Raw genomic sequence first — 18,093 nt, forward strand, 5'->3', positions numbered from 1 at the left:
ACAGCCTATCTTTAGTTCACACAGTAAACCTGATTATTAATATCCTCACTTTAATTAACAGTTTAATTAAACAGTGGGCAACAACACAGAAAAAGCCTGCTGCAATGTTGTAGGTGAGTTCAAAGTTTCCAGGACAATATGCTTTGTGTCGGGGGTTTGTCATGCACAAACATGAATCTTTAATGGACCACTCTTAACCGTCCTGGTCACATAAAATTGTCAGTATAAAACAGTTAGTGTGCGAGGACCAGTGCCACATTCTGTGCCATTCAATTGCAGTTCCCCACCATCCTGCTGCAGCAATGCTGGTAGAACCCAAACACAGATTCATGTCCTCGGCTGACGCTCACTGTGTATGAAAGCTGAGAGAGCTATCAGACTTCATTTCAGACCAATAAAGAGGCCCCATTGGTGAACACATCCCGTCAGTACTCATTTCCAGCAAATTATTATGTTTGGATCATTCTCCAATCGCTCATCCAGCTCCCTGTAGCTCATTCCTGAAAAAATCAACAACAAAAGAATACGCATAGAGGACTTTAACATGAAGGAAAACATAGTTGACACAGTCATTACAAAGAAGGAAAATAATTTACTAAAATCTATTGCAAAACTAATCTATTTCGAAGGGGTGACAATTATTGCTCCCTTTATCTTGACCTTGGTAGCTTCTAAAACCAAAACAACACAAAAAATCTCTCACCAGTTTTGCAGCAGATCTCATCGTAGCTATGGCAGCCAGTGTAGAGGCGTGGAGGGCGACTACGCTCATCCCTAATGACTTTCACCGGGTACTTCTGCAGGCGGCGAATCAGACCCTTGGTCAACCCAAATTGGATCAGTTTCCTATATGCAAACACACAAATACACTACACTGAAAAACATTTACACATGGCTACTTCTCATTTGGATTCTATGCAGTTTCAGGTATTCAGCACAAACTTTGAATTTACATGTAGGCGGTTTCTTCACAGCTAATGAGTAGAAAATGCATTGTTTTGTCACAAAAGGCAAAAAAGGCACGTTTAGATGATGTCCCAGACCTAGCATTGTAGCTGACTGGAAGTACTGGCCATTAGCTAGAGCTACTCCAGTTCAGTAGCACCGATTTTGGTCATTTTTTATTTCTATCGACAGTACTCGGCGACGTCTAGTGATCAAGATCCATGTAGAAATCGTCCGAATTTCTCCTTTAAGGTAAACATATTGCATTGTGTACCTTTAATTGGTAATTTCACACACACACACACACACACACACACACACACACACAGAGTCAGGAAACAGACACAGAGAGAGAAGGAGGTAATACAAGGAATGGCCTTCATACCTTTCATCGACCCTTTGAAGTTGCAGAGAATAGCGTGAGCAAAGGTCTCGAACTGTGGTTCCAGGAGTCAGACCACAATACAACAGAAACACATCCCTCAGACTAGCCCGCTGTCCTGAAACACACACACACACACACACACACACACACACACAAACACACACACACACAAACACACAAACACATGTGTAAAGCATAGAGGGTGAGAACAACAGGTGTGTCTTGCACATGACTACATACCAGGAAAATGGATTAGAGGAGGATACCATTACTAGTCACCTATAAAAACATGTTGCATACTGTCTCTTTATTTAAATTATATGATCATATAGGTATACAGAGTCTTGGGTCTCAGCATACCTGCTTTACAGACATAATCCAGGCATTCCTCTTGAAGAGACTTGTCATCAATAAGTGTCTGGACGTTAGGGGTGGTGCAGTACACATTGGAATACTGCAGAAAAAGAGAATGTGTGTTGGCTGGGCAGGATTCAACTCCACCGAATACTTAATCATCTAGGAAAATGCAATAAAACTCTCACCTTACCTGAAATATTGACACTAAGGTGACAACGTCATAATACCTGAGAAAGAGAACACTTTTACCACTCACAGATGAACATATACATGGTTATATTATTACTGTGCTATTGGTCAAAGTGATCAGTTCAATGGTGTGTGGCATGAATAACGAAGTACTCACAGAAGGTTCTGTACTGCTATCCGAACCAGGTTTAGCTCCACATCAGCTTCTGCTGAGATCTTCTGGATGTGTCTGTATCCATCAATATAAGGCAAGATCTATGGCAAATTCAACAACCTTGTGACTTGTTCAAGTTCGTCATGAACCAATCCTTCTCTTACTATTTTGTTATTAAATGATTATAAATACTATAACAATCACAAGATAATGACACCTTCAAAGATTAGATTTAATCATTTATATTGATAAAGTAATCCATCTATTCTTCCAGTTTGTTTCCTCATAATCATTACAGTCGTTTACTGACCTGCTGAGTAGTAAGATCCCACTGGGTCTTGATAAAATAATCTTTGTTTTGGGTAAATACAGGCACGTCATACTCCTGCACAATGACTGGATCCTTCCTCAGCTCAATTAGCTTAAGATGGATTGTGTTAGATTCATCTACCATGGAAGAGGGGAAAGGACAATAAGACAAGGGGGGGGGGGGGGGGTGTAAGGAGTAAACCTGACATTGAGGCATAGGCAACAACAAACTGCCATGCATGCAAGTACCGCAATAAATACCAATGGGTAGAGTGCAGGAGCCATCGGCATTGAGGTCTTCCAGGAGCGTGGACATAATTGGTAACAGTTTCTGCTTGCTCTCCTCATTAGATATGAAACCACTCTCAAGCTGTTGAATTAAGCAGATAAGAGAGGATGGTAAATGGAAAGGGTGCCAGAGGACCATGAAAATGATATTTCTGCTGAAATGTATGCCATCAATCTGAGTGGCATGAGGGTTGGTATTCTGTGCTAACTCAAGGAACACTAACATTTCTGAGAAATCATGCATACCTCCAGGGTAGTGAGGTATCCTGACAACTTTTTCACTATAGGTTCCAGGGCACAAGTCTTTGTCTGAGCATCACACACCAAGCCCAGGTTAAAGAGAAGAGCATTGCGACTGTACTTCTTGTGCTCAATACAAACAGGGCAACCAATCAGCTTCTTCCCCATTGCAGTGCTGTATAAGGAAACAAAAATAAGATCGGAATGAAAGAACAACGTGACAAAAGTTTATCTTGAAGTGACCCCAAATACCCAGGATACGTACACTGTGATGAGCTTATTTTGCAGTTCTGGTTTAGTTATGATATAAACCTGAACAGTATCAAAAAGCTCTCTTGAAATGTATTCCTCGGGGACCTGTGGACAGTGTAAGCGTTTTAGTTGGCAAAACTAAATAATGACATTACAATATTTAACAGAACATCTCATACATTGACATTGACCAAACCCCAGCCAGTCAATCCGTGGCCACGGAGCTGTCACAAGCTTAACGTTAGCTAAAGGAGTTTCTTATTGTGGTGGTTTGAAAGAGGTGTGCCAAAGCCTACCTGGTATGTAATCTTCGGTCCTAAAGTAGGATGAAATTCACTGAAGAAGATGCACTCGATCCTACTTTTTGTACCCATGTTTTAATGTACATTGCTAGAAAATAATAACAAGGACATTAACTTCCGGTTCAAATTTCGACGTTGTAAAAATAAAAGTAGCTTTCATAAAGCAAAGAATGTGGAAGTTCTCAACATGGCAAAGTATTTATCCTACGAAATATTGCCGTTTGGTTGAGATACATTTCATCAGGTTTTTTTTTTATATTTGTATGAAATTAACGTGTATTGATGACAGTAAAATGCATTAAGGACTCCAAAAAGCCTGCCCCAAAGGGAGCAAAAAATTGTCAAGAAGCGGGCGGGCGAGATAGAAAGAAGTTTTAGCGACCTTTATTTTGACAGCGTGTAATGATTAAGAAAGTGACCCAAAATAAACATATGCAGTTTGATGCGACCACAGGTTATTCGTGGAAGAGTGCGACCTTGAGCTGAGGATGTATCTCAGTACTTATTAACCGTCCATAATGTTGTTCAGACTTAAAAACTTTGGCAGATTTCTTCACCAAAGAAACAGTGTTGTATCGCGACAGGTCAGTCCTTTGAATCTTCACTGAAGAATGAATGAATGAATGAGGGAGTGGTGCTGCTGCTGAGAAGTAGAGACGACACCAAAAATTGGCATTACTATTACATAGTTTAGACCTACATGGGAGACAACATGACATTTCTGGTTTAGGCTAGCTAGAGACTCAATAAAAAGTAAACGGGTTAGCCATTGCACTGTGACACTCCTTGGTTTGATCAGAACCTTGTTTCTTGTACAGGTGTCAACAGCATGTGGTGTTGGAGATGTAACTCCGCCCATATCAACAGGATTTACAGTGGAACAGGCTCTGACCAAATGGGGTGCTCGTTTTCAGGTGGCCGGAGTCCCTGAACCTCACCTTTCCAGTGAATACATAATTTCACACGTGCTAGGCCACAAGACTGTAAGTCCTCCTAACTTGGTTTGTATCTGTCAGCTCAATTGTGACATGAAAACAGGGTGTGTGCAATAAATAGATTAGCAGAAAATTGCTGCCCTACTGGAGTTGGCAGTGAAGAAAATATAATGTCTTATATCATATATTGTTTCTGTTGACTGTTCGTTGTACTTTGGTCCTGTCTTTTCTGATGATTCATTTTCAATCTGTTTCTCTCTAGCTAAACAGCCTCAGCAGGAAGGGGCTTACACAGATGCTCTCCCAAGCACAGCTAGACAGGATCTGGAAACTTTGTCATAAACGGCTCACTAGGTACCAGCTCTGACTTGTTCACATGCTCAAAGCAGCATAGAAGAACCATTCCATTACAAAGCAGCCACACATTTCAGCATTGGAGTGCTTTAAGACATTGACTTGTGAAAGTATGCTTGTGACCTCATAACAATGTCTGTGCTTCAGGATGCCGGTGCAGTATGTGATTGAGGAGTGGGACTTCAGAGACATCACTCTAAAAATGAAACCACCTGTGTTTATACCACGTCCTGAAACAGAGGTGGGCAAGCTAGTTCTCTCTGGCACCTAGCCACACAAACACACACACGCAAACTGTGTTTACCTTTAACTCATATTTTAAGCATATTGAAGCAACACAAGGGATACTGGAGTTTGAAAGTAATTGTGGTGAATAATTACTTAATATTAACTTAGACTGGCAAACTTCAGGAACACTCAGGAATCAGGTTTATTCTGTTACAAGCAGAGAGGGTAAAAAAATGGTCTATGGTCTATGCCTCTGCTGGATCAACCTCTCTCTCTCTTTTTCAGTTCTCCATCATTCTTCTGACAAACAATGCAAGTTAGTCACTTTTGTATGGGTTAAACAAAGAGAGAATTGGCGGCAAAACAAGCCCACTTGGTTGGTTCTCCACATGCCATCAGACACACTTACTCACACCTACTTCACACCTATGCATTCTTATCTGAACAGCATGAGGAGATATCTTATATATCAGAAATATCACTTATAGAATGTTCCAAACATTCTCACAATCAAATCATTACAATCCTTGTACTGAGACTATTACAATGATGACAAACATGAATATATTTACATTTCATAACACATACATTATAGCAAGGTAACATCCTTTGTCTTGTGGATCCCATGGAACCAGTACATTAGCATTTCATTGGGGGAGGGGAGGGTGCCTTTGTTTAATACCAAGAGGGGCCACATGGCTAACTTAGGGGCCGTTTATACGAGGACGATTGCGAAGGAAGACGACAAAATATTTTATCATAAGTGCCTTTCGTTTACACGGCGACCCCGCCATCGGGGCTTGAAGACGCAAAAATCTGAAGACTCCTTCCAGAGTGTAGAGTTTTGAAGACGACCCGGGTTGCGTCTCCGTCTAAAAGGCTAAACCAAAGATCCTTGATTACCTCTCTGGCTAAACCAAAGATTCTAGAACAGAGCTCTGTTCTAGAATCTTTGGGCTAAACTGTCAAATTAGAATGTCTGCGCGTGACGTACCGGGGTTCTATTACACCACCACCCAGCGGTCTGGAATGCATATCCAATCGAATATCACATACTCTTGCGTCTTCATATAAACAAAGATTTCCCCCTGAGAATGCTCGTCTAAACGCGAATAAAAAAATGAAGACGAGACGCCACTTCTGCGTCTTCTCTTTTCATCGTCACCGTATAAACGTAGCCTAAAAGTAGTTTTGAAACCCTAAAATAATTGCTATCAAGTTGAGAGCAGCTGTTGGATCAAAACTTCAGGTTGTCTGAGTTGATGTTATGGTTGATATATGGCTTGTATCATTTAAGTGAAAATACGTCACAGATTACATCCGAAGCTTCATTTAAATCCACTGCTTTGAGAAGTGGTTCATCTGGTTCATCTCAAACGAAGCATTTCAATGCTATGATGTCTCATGTCCCCTCTCAAACTCTTTTTGTGCAGTAGCCTAGTGTGATTTTGGTACTATATTCTTCACTAAAATGCCCTACAGAGCTGACATTTTTATAAAATTACTGCGCATGAGTACTTCAAAATTTGGCAAATGTTTAATATGAATGAATTTGCAAAACAAAGCATTGCATTGTATTTTCATTGACCAGCAGGTGGCCCTAGAGTGCATTTAAAGCCTCAAAATGAACCACTTTCCAACACATCTTGCTGGAAAGCTTCAAGGTTCATGAAGCATCATCTCGCCATTCCAGTCAGGGTAACTTTAAAGTTTCTTGTAAAGCAAAAGGAATATGTGTTTTGAGTTTGTCAGAACACAGAAAAGGGACTCAAAAATCTGAATAAATGAAAAAAGCAACAAGTACACCCTAAATCTCTGGTACAGCGCAGTCAGCAACTGTGTGGGCAGGTCTGCTGGCTGTGCTGAAGCCACGCTTCAACTGTCCTACACATCTATTAGAAAGCTAGATACTGCATTGGGCTCCAGATCGAATGTAAATATACGTCAAGCCGCCATCATGGTGGGCAACAATCACTGGAGGCCAATGGAGAAATAGGTGTCTCTGATTGCTGGCAAGTGTTGCCCATATACAGTAAGGTGTTTGCCCCCATCAATATAGTGGTCGTGTTCACGTATGCTACCTAATAGAACTCGACGGACAATGCGGTCTAGCAATCTAGCTTTCAGATTAGAGGTGGGTATATCGATCCAAATATAGATAGTGTTAATACCAACATTGGTATTGGTATCGGATCGATAATAGCGTGATGAGATGGATACTTAAGCAATATAGCACGAGTGAGAGTGGGGTTGGTCATGGATATTCCCACGGGTGTTGTTCGGCCGTAGGCAACAACAGCCGTGGGAATATCCATGACCAATCCCACGATCACGAGTGCTATATTGCTTTTATACAACAATTCTACCACAAACTAAATAATCTGAAAACACCCCATTATTGTTTAAACATGTTAATTTCGACATCGTTCTTACGCATCAAAAATAGTTCCCTTTTCAACAATAAAAACAAAAACAATGCTTGAACGTTCTATTTGGGCCCCAATCTACTTCCTCTGCATTAAGATAACATATGGAATGTTAAAAAGGAAGTCTTGTGGGGCCAACTATGATGCTGATAATGGAACTCTCTTGAAAGGGTCTATAGACAGCGTCTTGGTTGCTAGGTAACCAACATTCCAAACCCCTTGTTACGGGTCTTTGTGGTTTACGTGTCTTAATAATAATAATAATAATAATAATAATAATAATAATAATAATAATAATAAGCTTTATTTGTATAGCACCTTTCATACACAGAATGCAGCTCAAAGTGCTTTACATTTGAAGCATGTAACACAATAATAGTCAGTCAGTCATTATCAATCACTTTTCTTTGCTGTTTATGATCATCTCAGCAACATATCAAAAATATAGAAAATGACGTCATAAGACTGGCAGCCTTAACCCTCTTACCCCCCACAAGCACGCCATATGGCAACTGTGGCAAGGAAAAACTCCCATATTCCAGGAAGAAACCTTGAGCAGAACCTGACTTAATAGGGGGAGCCCATCTGCTTCTGGCTGGCTGCGCCCTCCAATAGTAGCAGATGTAGAATAATCTGAAAATGTAGTCTACAGGATAAGATGAGTTAACTAAAAGCTTTCCTGTACAGGTATGTTTTCAGATCTTTTTTAAAAATATTTACTGAACTCGCCTGCTTGATGTACAGAGGCAGGGTGTTCCATAGTTTGGGGGCATAATGGATAAACGCAGCTTCTCCACTTTGTTTGTGGAGCACTTTGGGTACGATTAAAATATTAGAATTGGATGATCTAAGTTTCCTTTGTGGTTGATAAGATATTAAAAGCTCAGAGATATATGAAGGTGCTATGCCATTCAGAGCTTTGTAAGTAATTAACATATCTTGACAGAGCTTTGTAAGTAATTAACACATCTTGAAAGAAATGTTGAAAGTCGGGCTGAAATCACATTCATATCTAGCTTTGCTGCATGCATGTTACAAGGACACTGGGCCATGTCATGTAAGGGACATGGTACTGCAAAAAAACGGAAACATAGCCTACATTGCAGAACCACTCAACTTTATTAATTTATGGTGAATAAGTTACACTACTGTTCACAGCCCCATCTGTTTTTCTGACACGATGCTAGCACGTTAGCAGCGGTTAGCTAACTATGCAAACGTTAGTGATCTACAAGTCTCCTCCAAGTGACAATCATATTATAGGCCCTACACAATGCTGGCAATGCTGAGAACAATTAGCATCCTCGTTTATCTTACCGGTACTTACATTGAGTTGACTGTGTGGCTTAATCCACAGATGTGGTGAAGCACTGTTTCGTTATGGTTTGCTAAGGAGTAACCCATTGCTTAAAATAGTGGAGAGCTGGGATGAGAACATTGTGTCAAATCTTTGCATTGTATCGCGGAGTGATTTATTATTAGCTGTGCAAAGCAAAGATTGTAGAACACTAGAATCGTTGGTGCAAAGTCTGAGTTGAAATGTCCAGGGATATTCCAACTCATGGAACGTCTCTCGGCCAATCAGAAACAAATAAATAGTTCCATAGAACCCAATTGTTGTATAATTTAATTTCAGTTTATCTCGTCTATGTTCACAATGCGTTGCTCCTGTTTCACCAAGGTCTAGCCTACAGTCGTGCAAACACCACTCCTTTCACATCTTGCAAATGCAACCTGTGTTTTGTTGGACCGCGCAGTTCAGCCCTGTACACGCCTGGACTCGAACCCACAAACAGCAACACCTCGGATCGGGAGTTGAGCATGTTGACAATCGAGCTGAAACCCCAGGCTGTTAGCTCTCTTGCCAGCACTACTCCTAATGGCCTCCTTACACCAAACAACTTTGACAAGATTTGGGAAAGATTGGAGTCTTTTGAGTAAAGCCAGAATGGGGGGCATTAGTCAAAAGACTACAATCTTTCAAGAATCTTTTCCAAATCTTGTCAAAGTTGTTTGGTGTAAGGTGGCCATAAGACATCGGTGAGTGAGGTTTTAATACCACATTTTGCAGTATCGGACACCACTATGTCTAACTATGTCTGTATATCGGTTAGGGATGTCACACATGAAGCAATGCTGCAGAAACACGAAAATGTGACTTTGATATGAGTAGACTAGGTTATTGAATTCCTGATATCCAGTGCACGATGGGAAATAATTTTAAGGGATAGTTGCAGTCTTGTAAATACGTAGTGACCCTGCAAGACCCCTAGCCATTGTAAAGTCATAGTCTGTGACTAGTCTGTGACTTAAAAACTCTAAGACTTGTCTTTAGATGTGAGAATGTCTGAGACTGCAGTCTTTCAAAAATCGTTTTAAAGTCTTTTGGTGTAAGGATGGCATAACTCACTCACAGAGGGGGAAAACTCCTACGACATATTTGCTCCTCAAAATCTAAAGTGCCATGTATTCATTTTGCCTGTGCAATTAACACTTGTGATATCATTGATTAACCAATTTATTTTGCATTGAAATTTTGATACTAGGCTATAGACTCGTGACACATAAGTGCATGGTCTCGCATGTGCATGTGAGAACAGACATAAAAGAGCCAGTAGGCCTGCACAAATTTTCCCAAATGGACTTACGCTTGTGTTGGTGTGTATGGAGGAGCACAGGTATCTTTCTAAGGAGAGTGTTGCACTTGTGTGTCCTAGGAGCTGGTGGGCCTCATTCTGGCTGACCTCAAAGACTGTGGCATTGCAAGCGAAGATATGGACACTTTGAGCTTCCTGGAGGTGGGCTGTGGCTCTGGAGCAATCTCCCTGAGTCTGTTGCATAGTCTCACACAGGTAATCTTACCCATTTATGTATTCCATTTAAATAGTCAAAGATGAGCTGGTTCCTGGTTGTGACCTCTAAACTTTAATACAAATGTTAGAACATTGAAAAACTTGGACAGCTGAATATAAGCCTATAAGTGGATACTGTGCATGTAAACATAGTCATAGACTGACTTTGCACTTTGAGCAGCTTTTAAATTAGAGCCCCTCTCTCTTTTCTGTTTCTGTTTTTTTTTTGTATTTGTGTTTGTATTACTGTGTCCCTCTTATATGCTGTAGTAGCTCTCAATCCCTAACTGCACCACTACTGCTGAAATGTGAATCAAATGTGAAATGAGATGCATTGTAAACATGCCATGCGAATCACTCTGGCAGCTCTGTTTTGTATTTGTCACGTGAATATTGCATTCTCCCATGTCTCTGTGGTCTTGGTCACTTTTATGCTTAACATGGTGGCCTTAGTCTAAAATGGCACATTTTTACAAACTTTTGGCTATGCTAAAGGGACATTTCCAGTCAAAACAGTGTCATTATAGCAAGAAACTGTGCTTTTCTATCAAATATATATGATTTTAAAACCCTAAGTGTTTTTTAACATACTTTTTTTTAAATCAGTCAAAAAACAATGATTTTGTCAGAAATTTGTCATATCAGAAATAATCAAATTTCCTTTGAACATAAACCTCTTACAGGTTAAATACAGTTCAAAAACTGAAACAGATGAAAACTTCTGGCATTTAGACATTTCCCCAAAAATTCAATATAAAACCAATAATATTCGAAACATTGTGAATTTTTAGGCCTACACTTTCGGCTAAAGTAGAGAGGTTTTCTTTCTATTCAAACACATTTTGACCAACGTTAATTGAATAAGAAACAATATAGTTACATAAAGATGATGGAATTACAAAAAATACTATTTTAGCACTCAGCTAGATGTATTGTTACTATTAATTTATTAATAATAGTAATACTTAGAACTGCTGAGAGGAAATGGCGTAAATCCAGAGATGAAAATGATGTTAGTAACTACCAGTCTTTGCTATCTTTTTCATTCACTGTTACTCTTGCAAAAAGGCATTATATCAAAGGAAGATTGAGAGCGCCACTGACTGACGGTAGACAACTTTTTTTCAACTTTCAAGTCTCTTCTCAATCCTCCACCCCACCACCATCAGCTACTTCACTGTCAGCAGATGACTTTGCAACATTTTCACTGAAAGTTGCTAAAATAAGTGCTTAGTTTGATGAGCCTATAAGGAGAGCTTTTCCCTGTGCATTGTTGGACTCTTTCTCTCCTCTTGATGAAGAGTTTTCTCTACTGCTTCCGCGAAGTCATCCAACAACATGCCCTTTGGATCCTGTCACGTCTATAGCACCTGCTGTTCTGCCGGCAGTCACGCATGCATTTAATACTTCACTCAGTTCTGGAATAGTTCCTTCTTATTTAAACAGGCAAGGGTTACGCATTTGCTAAAAAAAATTACCGGTACGCTTCATCCAATTGATGTGAAGAACTACAGACCGGTCTCTCTTCTTCCTTTCTTGTTGGTTTTGGAGAAAGTGGTCTTCAAGCATATCTGTGACTTCCTATATCAGAACAACCTGCTAGGCCCTATGCAGTCTGGTTTCAAGAGTGGCCATTCTACTGAAACTGCTCTTCTGTCTGTGACTGAAACATTGATAGTACTGTAGGTAATGTAACCTGTGTTGTGTTGAATCTGCGTGGTTCAGCCGTGCACACGCCCCGACTCAAGCCCGCCAACAGCAGCATCTCGGATCGGGAGTCGAGCGTGCTGACAATCAAGCTGAAAGCTCAGGCTACTAGCTTTCATGACAGGACTACTCTTGAGGCGTCAGGGAGTGAGGTTTACTAACGTTCCACACACACAGCTATGCTAGCTGGCATCCGTTACACTAAGTCCTCTGCTCAATAATCAGTATTAATTCTATTAGACTTACCTGCAGCCTTTGATACTGTAGTGTAAACCATGACATTCTCCTTTCTACACTATCTGAACTGGGAGTTTCTGGGAAAGATCTTGACTGGTTTGAATCCTACCTTAAAGGGCGTTCTCTCAGTGTGTCTTGGCAGGAACTGGTATCAAAGTCTCATGACCTCACTACAGGTGTGCTTCAAGGATCAGTATTAGGGCTCTATTTACACCACTTCCTTGGGTGAGACCATTCGCATGGACTAGTCCCTCTGCTATACGGATTATACTCATACTTTACCTGTTTTTCCCACCTGAGGACTGAGGATATTTCAGTCCAGATGAAAGAGCGGCACCTTCAACTTAATCTCCCCAAAACTGAGCTTTTGGTGTTTCCAGCTGAAATGGCTATTCCCCAACACATTAACATCCAGCTTGACTCATTCACTGAACACAACTAGATCGGCACGTAACTTGTGCTTCGTAATTGATGACCGACTTAATTTCTCTGCATGTACAGTAGCTTCAATTGCAAAATCATGTCAGTTTGTCCTTTACTACCTTTTATTTCTAAACTGGACTATTGTATTTCACTGTTAGCTGGCCTGCCTGATTGCGTAGACCGTTGCAAATGATTCAGAATGCTGCAGCACGCCTGGTCTTCAATCAGTCAAAGAGGACACGTAACTCCTCTCCTCTCCATTGCGCCGACAAGAGTGGCAGCATGTCGACGTAGCTCCGTGTCTTTGTGTTTTTTTCTACGTCTTTTGTTTACTTTTTACTTCGCATTTTATATTATATACTTTTAATTACTTTTTTCTGCTGTTGAATGTGAATGTGAATGTGTGTGTGATGTCTGTATGCTACTGAGACCTTGAATTTCCCCTGGGGATCAATAAAGTATCTATCTATCTATCTATCTATCTATCTATCTATAGTGACCAGAATACATTTTAAATCTCTCTCCTTGGCCTATAGAACACTTACTGGATCCTGCTTCCTGCTATCTCAATTCTATGATCCAGCTGTACATCCCCGACCGCCCACTGCAGTCATCTGATGAGCATCTGTTGCGTCGACCAGCCATAAACATTAGGTCAAATTCAGTACTCTTTTCCTCAGTGGTTCCTCGTTGGTGGAATGAGTTGCCCAGTGCTCTCCGTTCCTGTGATAGTTTTGGGTCTTTCAAGAGGGGTCTCAAGACAAATCTGTTCAGCATACACTTAGTTAATTAAGCGGTTCTTATGAGTTTATATTGAGTTAATCTGTGCAAAAATAGGTTTGGAAGCTGGTGCTGTTCTTCCAGCATACCACTGCATTACGGGTTGCGATACAACATATTTTCCATTCGGTATTGGAAAATTGAAGCCATGAAAAAAGATTGTGAATTTGGAATGCTACATCTTACTTAACAACGTTGGATCCACGTTGACATTCATAGGGTATTTGTCTGGTGCCTAAGGAGTTTTTTAAAACTGCTGCCAAAAAAGGTGAAAGTCATGTTGACACCAGAATTCGGATGTATGAAAAGCAGAAAGTCAAGTCAAGTGTGGGAATAATTCCAGATGAAAACAGTACAATCCAAAATTTAAAGCGAAGTTGTTATCAGGCATGCATATACCATCAGTGCGCAGAGCAGATGATAGATTATCCACCACTGAATGCAACATGGGGATGGGAAGAAGAAGAACATGGTATTGTTCCTGTGTGGTATACACATGTAGTCAATTTTCACCAAGCAACAGCCAACCTGCTAATGATAGCAGTGATGGTGAAGAATCAGAAGTTGATTTTGGAAGAGAAAGATAACAAAACAAAATCGACGACAGCAGTAAACAACAGTAATAGAATAACACCGACAATAGTGACTGTGACTGATGATTCAGATGTAGGTGAAAATGACTTTTAATTGTCTGATTATTCAATATACAATATTTATATATAAAATAGTATTATTTTGTAATTCCATCACCTTTGTGAAACTACATTGTTTCTTATCAATTAGCCTTTGTCAAAATATTGAATTTCCCCTTGGGGATCAATAAAGTATCTGTCTGTCTGTCTGTCTGTCTGTCTGTCAGTCAAAAACGGAAAGAAAAAAAATACTCTCTGGCTTAGCTAAAAGTGTAAGCCCAAACATTCACCATTTTGGGGATATTATTGAAATTCTATTGAATTTTTGGGAATATCTCTAAATGTCAAAAGGTTTACTGTATTTACTGTAATTCTACTTCTGATGATCTTCACTTTGGCTTTAAGGTCAGGGGGATGGCTCTGGACCAGAGTGCTGAGGCTGTGGCCCTCACCAGGGAGAATGCGCTAAGGTTGAGTAACAACTTTTAAAAAGCACGTTTTTTGACAGTTGTTTTCATGAATATGTATGCTGTGTTGCTATTCAAAATATGTGTGTTTCTACTCAAAATATGTATGTTGTTGCATGTCTATCAGTGTGCGGTAACATATATTTCATGTTCCAGCCTTGGACTGCATGACAGACTTAAAGTCAGTCAAGTGGATGTGATGAGAGGTGAGGAAATAGCAGTATTTTCTGTGCTTCTATCAGTCAAGATTTGAAGTTGCTTATTGCAGCATCAGAACACAGAATTCTGTTCTCCACTAGGTGGCATTAGTATGCCAGTCCCAACATGACATTGTGTCATTTGCGTTCAGACAATGGAAAAAAAGGTTACTCTTCATTCATAGCCCTTTGAAATGTGGCTTTGACCCATCACAAGAGTGTCTTATCAAAAGACAGATATGATTTTTTTTTTTTTTTTTTTAAGAGGTCTGTATGAAACGATAGGTCCTGACAGTAGGTCCATATAAGGCAAAGAGGTCATGTGGTGTAATGAGTTGGCACACATTTCGTAGAAATGGTGCTGTATAGATGGTGCAGTGCCTGCTGTATGAGAATAGCATCGCACATGTGCAGAAGCCATGATGTTATGTACATAGTTTGATAGGTAGGGAGCCGCACAGACGGCGGTCTTTTACTCATTGTTTACAGAGACTAATGAAGAGATGAGTTTGTGGAGTTATTGGTTATTATATGGTTATTATTTATGCCTTGATTAACTTCATAAGTGTTCCTCTCATCCAGATAACTGGGAGGCTGAAATTGTAAAGGTACTGCGGTAGTCCAGTTCCCCGTATTCTTCACCTTGGCCCAGGCTCGGACTGGTAATCTGTACAACCGGGCAAATGCCCGGTGGGCCGGTCCACATGTCAAAACTTTTTTTCTTTTTTTTTTTTAAAGTTATTAGCCTATTTGCGGAACGTCAAAGTATTTCCCATATAGTAGGCCTAGCCTTTAATAGCTCACAACGACAGTGAAAATGAATCTTGGAAAGGGTCTCTCCACCGAGTGTTAACATTAGATGCACAATCAATCGCGAGTCGATGCAGGTAAAAAGTAGGCTATCAACTGGTAGGTTAGTAACGGGTAGGTTAGTAACGGGTTTAGTATACACTTGTGATGATAGCCTACAGTTAATGTGAATCGCAGACTATAACCAACCTATTTGCGGCCCGTCGTGTAGGCCTAGCCTATAAATGCAGTTGCATCCATTTGGCTTGGGGGTGACCGGTCAATCATTTTGGCCTCTTCATGGCAGGTTCAGTGTGTGTTACGATCGCGCAACCCTGCCCCACCCCCCATGTGGATTTGTCCAAGCAGCCGCTAGTTCGAGTGCATGGTAGCCTAGACTGTATAAGTGCCCTCCTCTGGCTGGTGTTCACATTATCGCAGTTTAACCGTAAACAGCAATCAGAGGTCTAGTTTTATTCCATAATTTTCATAGACATAGTTGCACGCGCTCAAGAGCTTCCATTTACTGCACCATGTAGGCTATAGTGCGGTTCTGTCAACATAAAAACGGTTAGCCTACAATTTTCGCACAACTTGGTGGAAATGTGTAGCACAGGTTAAAGAAAACCCATTCATTTTTGGAGCTGATCCTACTCAAAAGGAACGTCAAAGTATTTCCCATATAGTAGGCCTAGCCTTTAATAGCTCACAACGACAGTGAAAGTGAATCTTGGAAAGGGTCTCTCCACCGAGTGTTAACATTAGATGCACAATCAATCGCGAGTCGATGCAGGTAAAAAGTAGGCTATCAACTGGTAGGTTAGTAACGAACGGTTTAGTATACACTTGTGATGATAGCCTACAGTTAATGTGAATCGCAGACTATAACCAAAGTAAAGGAGAAGATTTGCACCAAATAAAGGCTGTGTTTGTGTTTTTGGCACAAAACGTAATTTCTGTCAACTATGACGATGTCCATGTTCCGTAGCCTTTTTCATTTAGTCAAGCAGTGACATGTGGTTTTTAAAAATAAATGTGGTTCTCAAAGTGGGGTCGGCAGCACATTGTCAGGGGGTCTCTGACAAAGTTTGCTACAAAATATGAAATTGTCTTAATGTATCAGCATTAAGCATCTATATGTCAAAACACTTTACTATTAATTAACCGCCAACAAAATGAAAGTTATAGCAAACACTATGTGTTCAATAGGCCTACATTTGACAAAGAAACAACAATAAAAAAAATCCTACATACTGTCAAAATGTGCTAACATGACTATTGTGGTATTGGCACTCTATGTTTTTAAAATCCATATAACATAAGCATAACAGAAAAAAAGCTATAGGCCTACAGCTACATGATTAACTTAAGTTTTATGTGTTGCAATTTTGAGGGGTCCTTGGAGAATTTTCCACTCCATGAGGGGTCTCCGGCCCACAAAAGTTTGAGAACCCCTGGTTTAATGCATGGGGTAACATGACGTGAGACACACAGAAGATAAGCCTGTCTTTAGTAGCCTATCCCTGTATCCTGTCTCTCTCAAATCATTTTAAAGAGAGAGACCCCCGGACCCCTGTGTTATTGTGATTAGGAATAGGTCCAAATCTAAATGTTTGGGTTCAGTTTATGAAGTGTTGCTACAGCATAATACTGTGTGTTTGTTATTTTTATTTATTTATTTTTATTTTATTTATTTATTTATTTTTGGGGGGGCGGGGGTTGTCGATCCAGTGGTGGGCCGATCCAGGAAAAAATTGCCAGGGCCGAATTTTGCTCCCAGTCCGACCCTGCCTTGGCCTCACACTGTTTGGATCACTGACATTAGCCCAGTGTGAAATCTGATCTGAGGGGTATTTCACAAAACCTTGATAACAGATCAAGCTAGGATTACTTGGTTATCCTGGCTGAATTTAGCATTGACTTGGTTTCTTTTGTAGCCTGGAAAATCCAGATCCTGATAATCTAAAAAGATTAAGGGTCTGGCCAAGAACAATTTAATGGCCCAACTCGAGGGGCGGCAACACGCATGCATTTAAAAATCTCACTGCACGCAATTGGATAACACTAGACCATGTTTACTCTGAATGATTTCGGACTTCGACGCAATCGGATAACACTACGACCAATGTGTACTGTCCTCCAACGTTGCAGCGCTGTCTTCATCAGTTTAGCTTGTTCCCTGGAATGTTGGGGTAAAGGTAACGTGCATCATTGCTCATTGCCAGAGTGTCTCGCAGAGACATTTCTATTGTGCTCTCGCGAGAACTCTGGATTTCCAGGGTATTTCTTTTGCGGTTTCACAAAATAAATGGCACATAAGCTACCAAGGGGATTTATTATGTGCAGCTAGCCTGGGCCCGACAAGACTAACAGCCAGGCTTTTTTTACTTTTAGATCTTCTAGATCTTTCTATCTAGATGTACCTATGCATACTATTTGCAATTTTTATTTACTCGCAAAACACCACAGATAGTCATATGGTTGGCATTTTAATATCAGTGCATAAAAATGCACTGTACTGTTCTTCCTAGGCATTTTATTATTACAGTGCATGAAAATGCACTGTACTGTTATTCCAAGGCTTTTTCTTCTTCTTCTTCTTCTTCTTCTTCTTCTTCTTCTTCTTCTTCTTCTTCTTCTTCTTC

The 18,093-nt window shown here is 40.3% G+C and overlaps 2 protein-coding genes across 4 annotated transcripts in view; one reads left to right on the plus strand and one right to left on the minus strand.

Moving 5' to 3' along the window:
* Positions 1-33: 33 nt before the first annotated feature.
* On the minus strand, positions 34-3,542 carry nprl2 (NPR2 like, GATOR1 complex subunit). The gene is made up of 11 exons (XM_042090893.1): positions 3,416-3,542; positions 3,133-3,224; positions 2,874-3,042; positions 2,601-2,709; positions 2,341-2,477; positions 2,034-2,131; positions 1,878-1,914; positions 1,691-1,784; positions 1,331-1,445; positions 704-846; positions 34-500 (listed from the first exon to the last, which is right to left on the minus strand). The coding sequence occupies exons 1-11, from the start codon at positions 3,491-3,493 to the stop codon at positions 433-435; spliced, it is 1,140 nt and encodes a 379-aa protein (XP_041946827.1). The 5' UTR covers positions 3,494-3,542; the 3' UTR covers positions 34-432.
* Positions 3,543-3,767: 225 nt separating this feature from the next.
* Positions 3,768-18,093, plus strand: part of hemk1 (HemK methyltransferase family member 1) — a 47,631-nt gene continuing 33,305 nt past the window's right edge. For 2 of the 3 annotated variants that reach the window (XM_042090908.1, XM_042090907.1), the window contains exons 1-7: positions 3,768-4,005; positions 4,240-4,404; positions 4,619-4,710; positions 4,858-4,951; positions 10,082-10,216; positions 14,401-14,465; positions 14,619-14,668. In XM_042090908.1, the coding sequence (XP_041946842.1) occupies positions 3,940-4,005; positions 4,240-4,404; positions 4,619-4,710; positions 4,858-4,951; positions 10,082-10,216; positions 14,401-14,465; positions 14,619-14,668 (667 nt within the window). In that variant the 5' untranslated portion in view covers positions 3,768-3,939. The remainder of the gene's footprint in view (positions 4,006-4,239; positions 4,405-4,618; positions 4,711-4,857; positions 4,952-10,081; positions 10,217-14,400; positions 14,466-14,618; positions 14,669-18,093) is intronic. The other variant, XM_042090909.1, reaches the window with a different exon arrangement.

This window comes from Alosa sapidissima, chromosome 4, assembly GCF_018492685.1.
Source record: "Alosa sapidissima isolate fAloSap1 chromosome 4, fAloSap1.pri, whole genome shotgun sequence".
In the NCBI taxonomy this organism is placed as follows: Eukaryota; Metazoa; Chordata; class Actinopteri; order Clupeiformes; family Clupeidae; genus Alosa; species Alosa sapidissima.

Bases quoted from the DNA above. Each gene is read 5' to 3' on its own strand.
- nprl2 (XM_042090893.1), bottom strand. From the start codon at position 3,493: ATGGGTACAAAAAGTAGGATCGAGTGCATCTTCTTCAGTGAATTTCAT. The intron at 2,710-2,873 runs GTATGCATGATT...TTAATTCAACAG, and splicing joins GATACCTCACTACCCTGGAG to CTTGAGAGTGGTTTCATATC. The intron at 1,785-1,877 runs GTAAGGTGAGAG...CTTTTTCTGCAG, and splicing joins CCTTAGTGTCAATATTTCAG to TATTCCAATGTGTACTGCAC.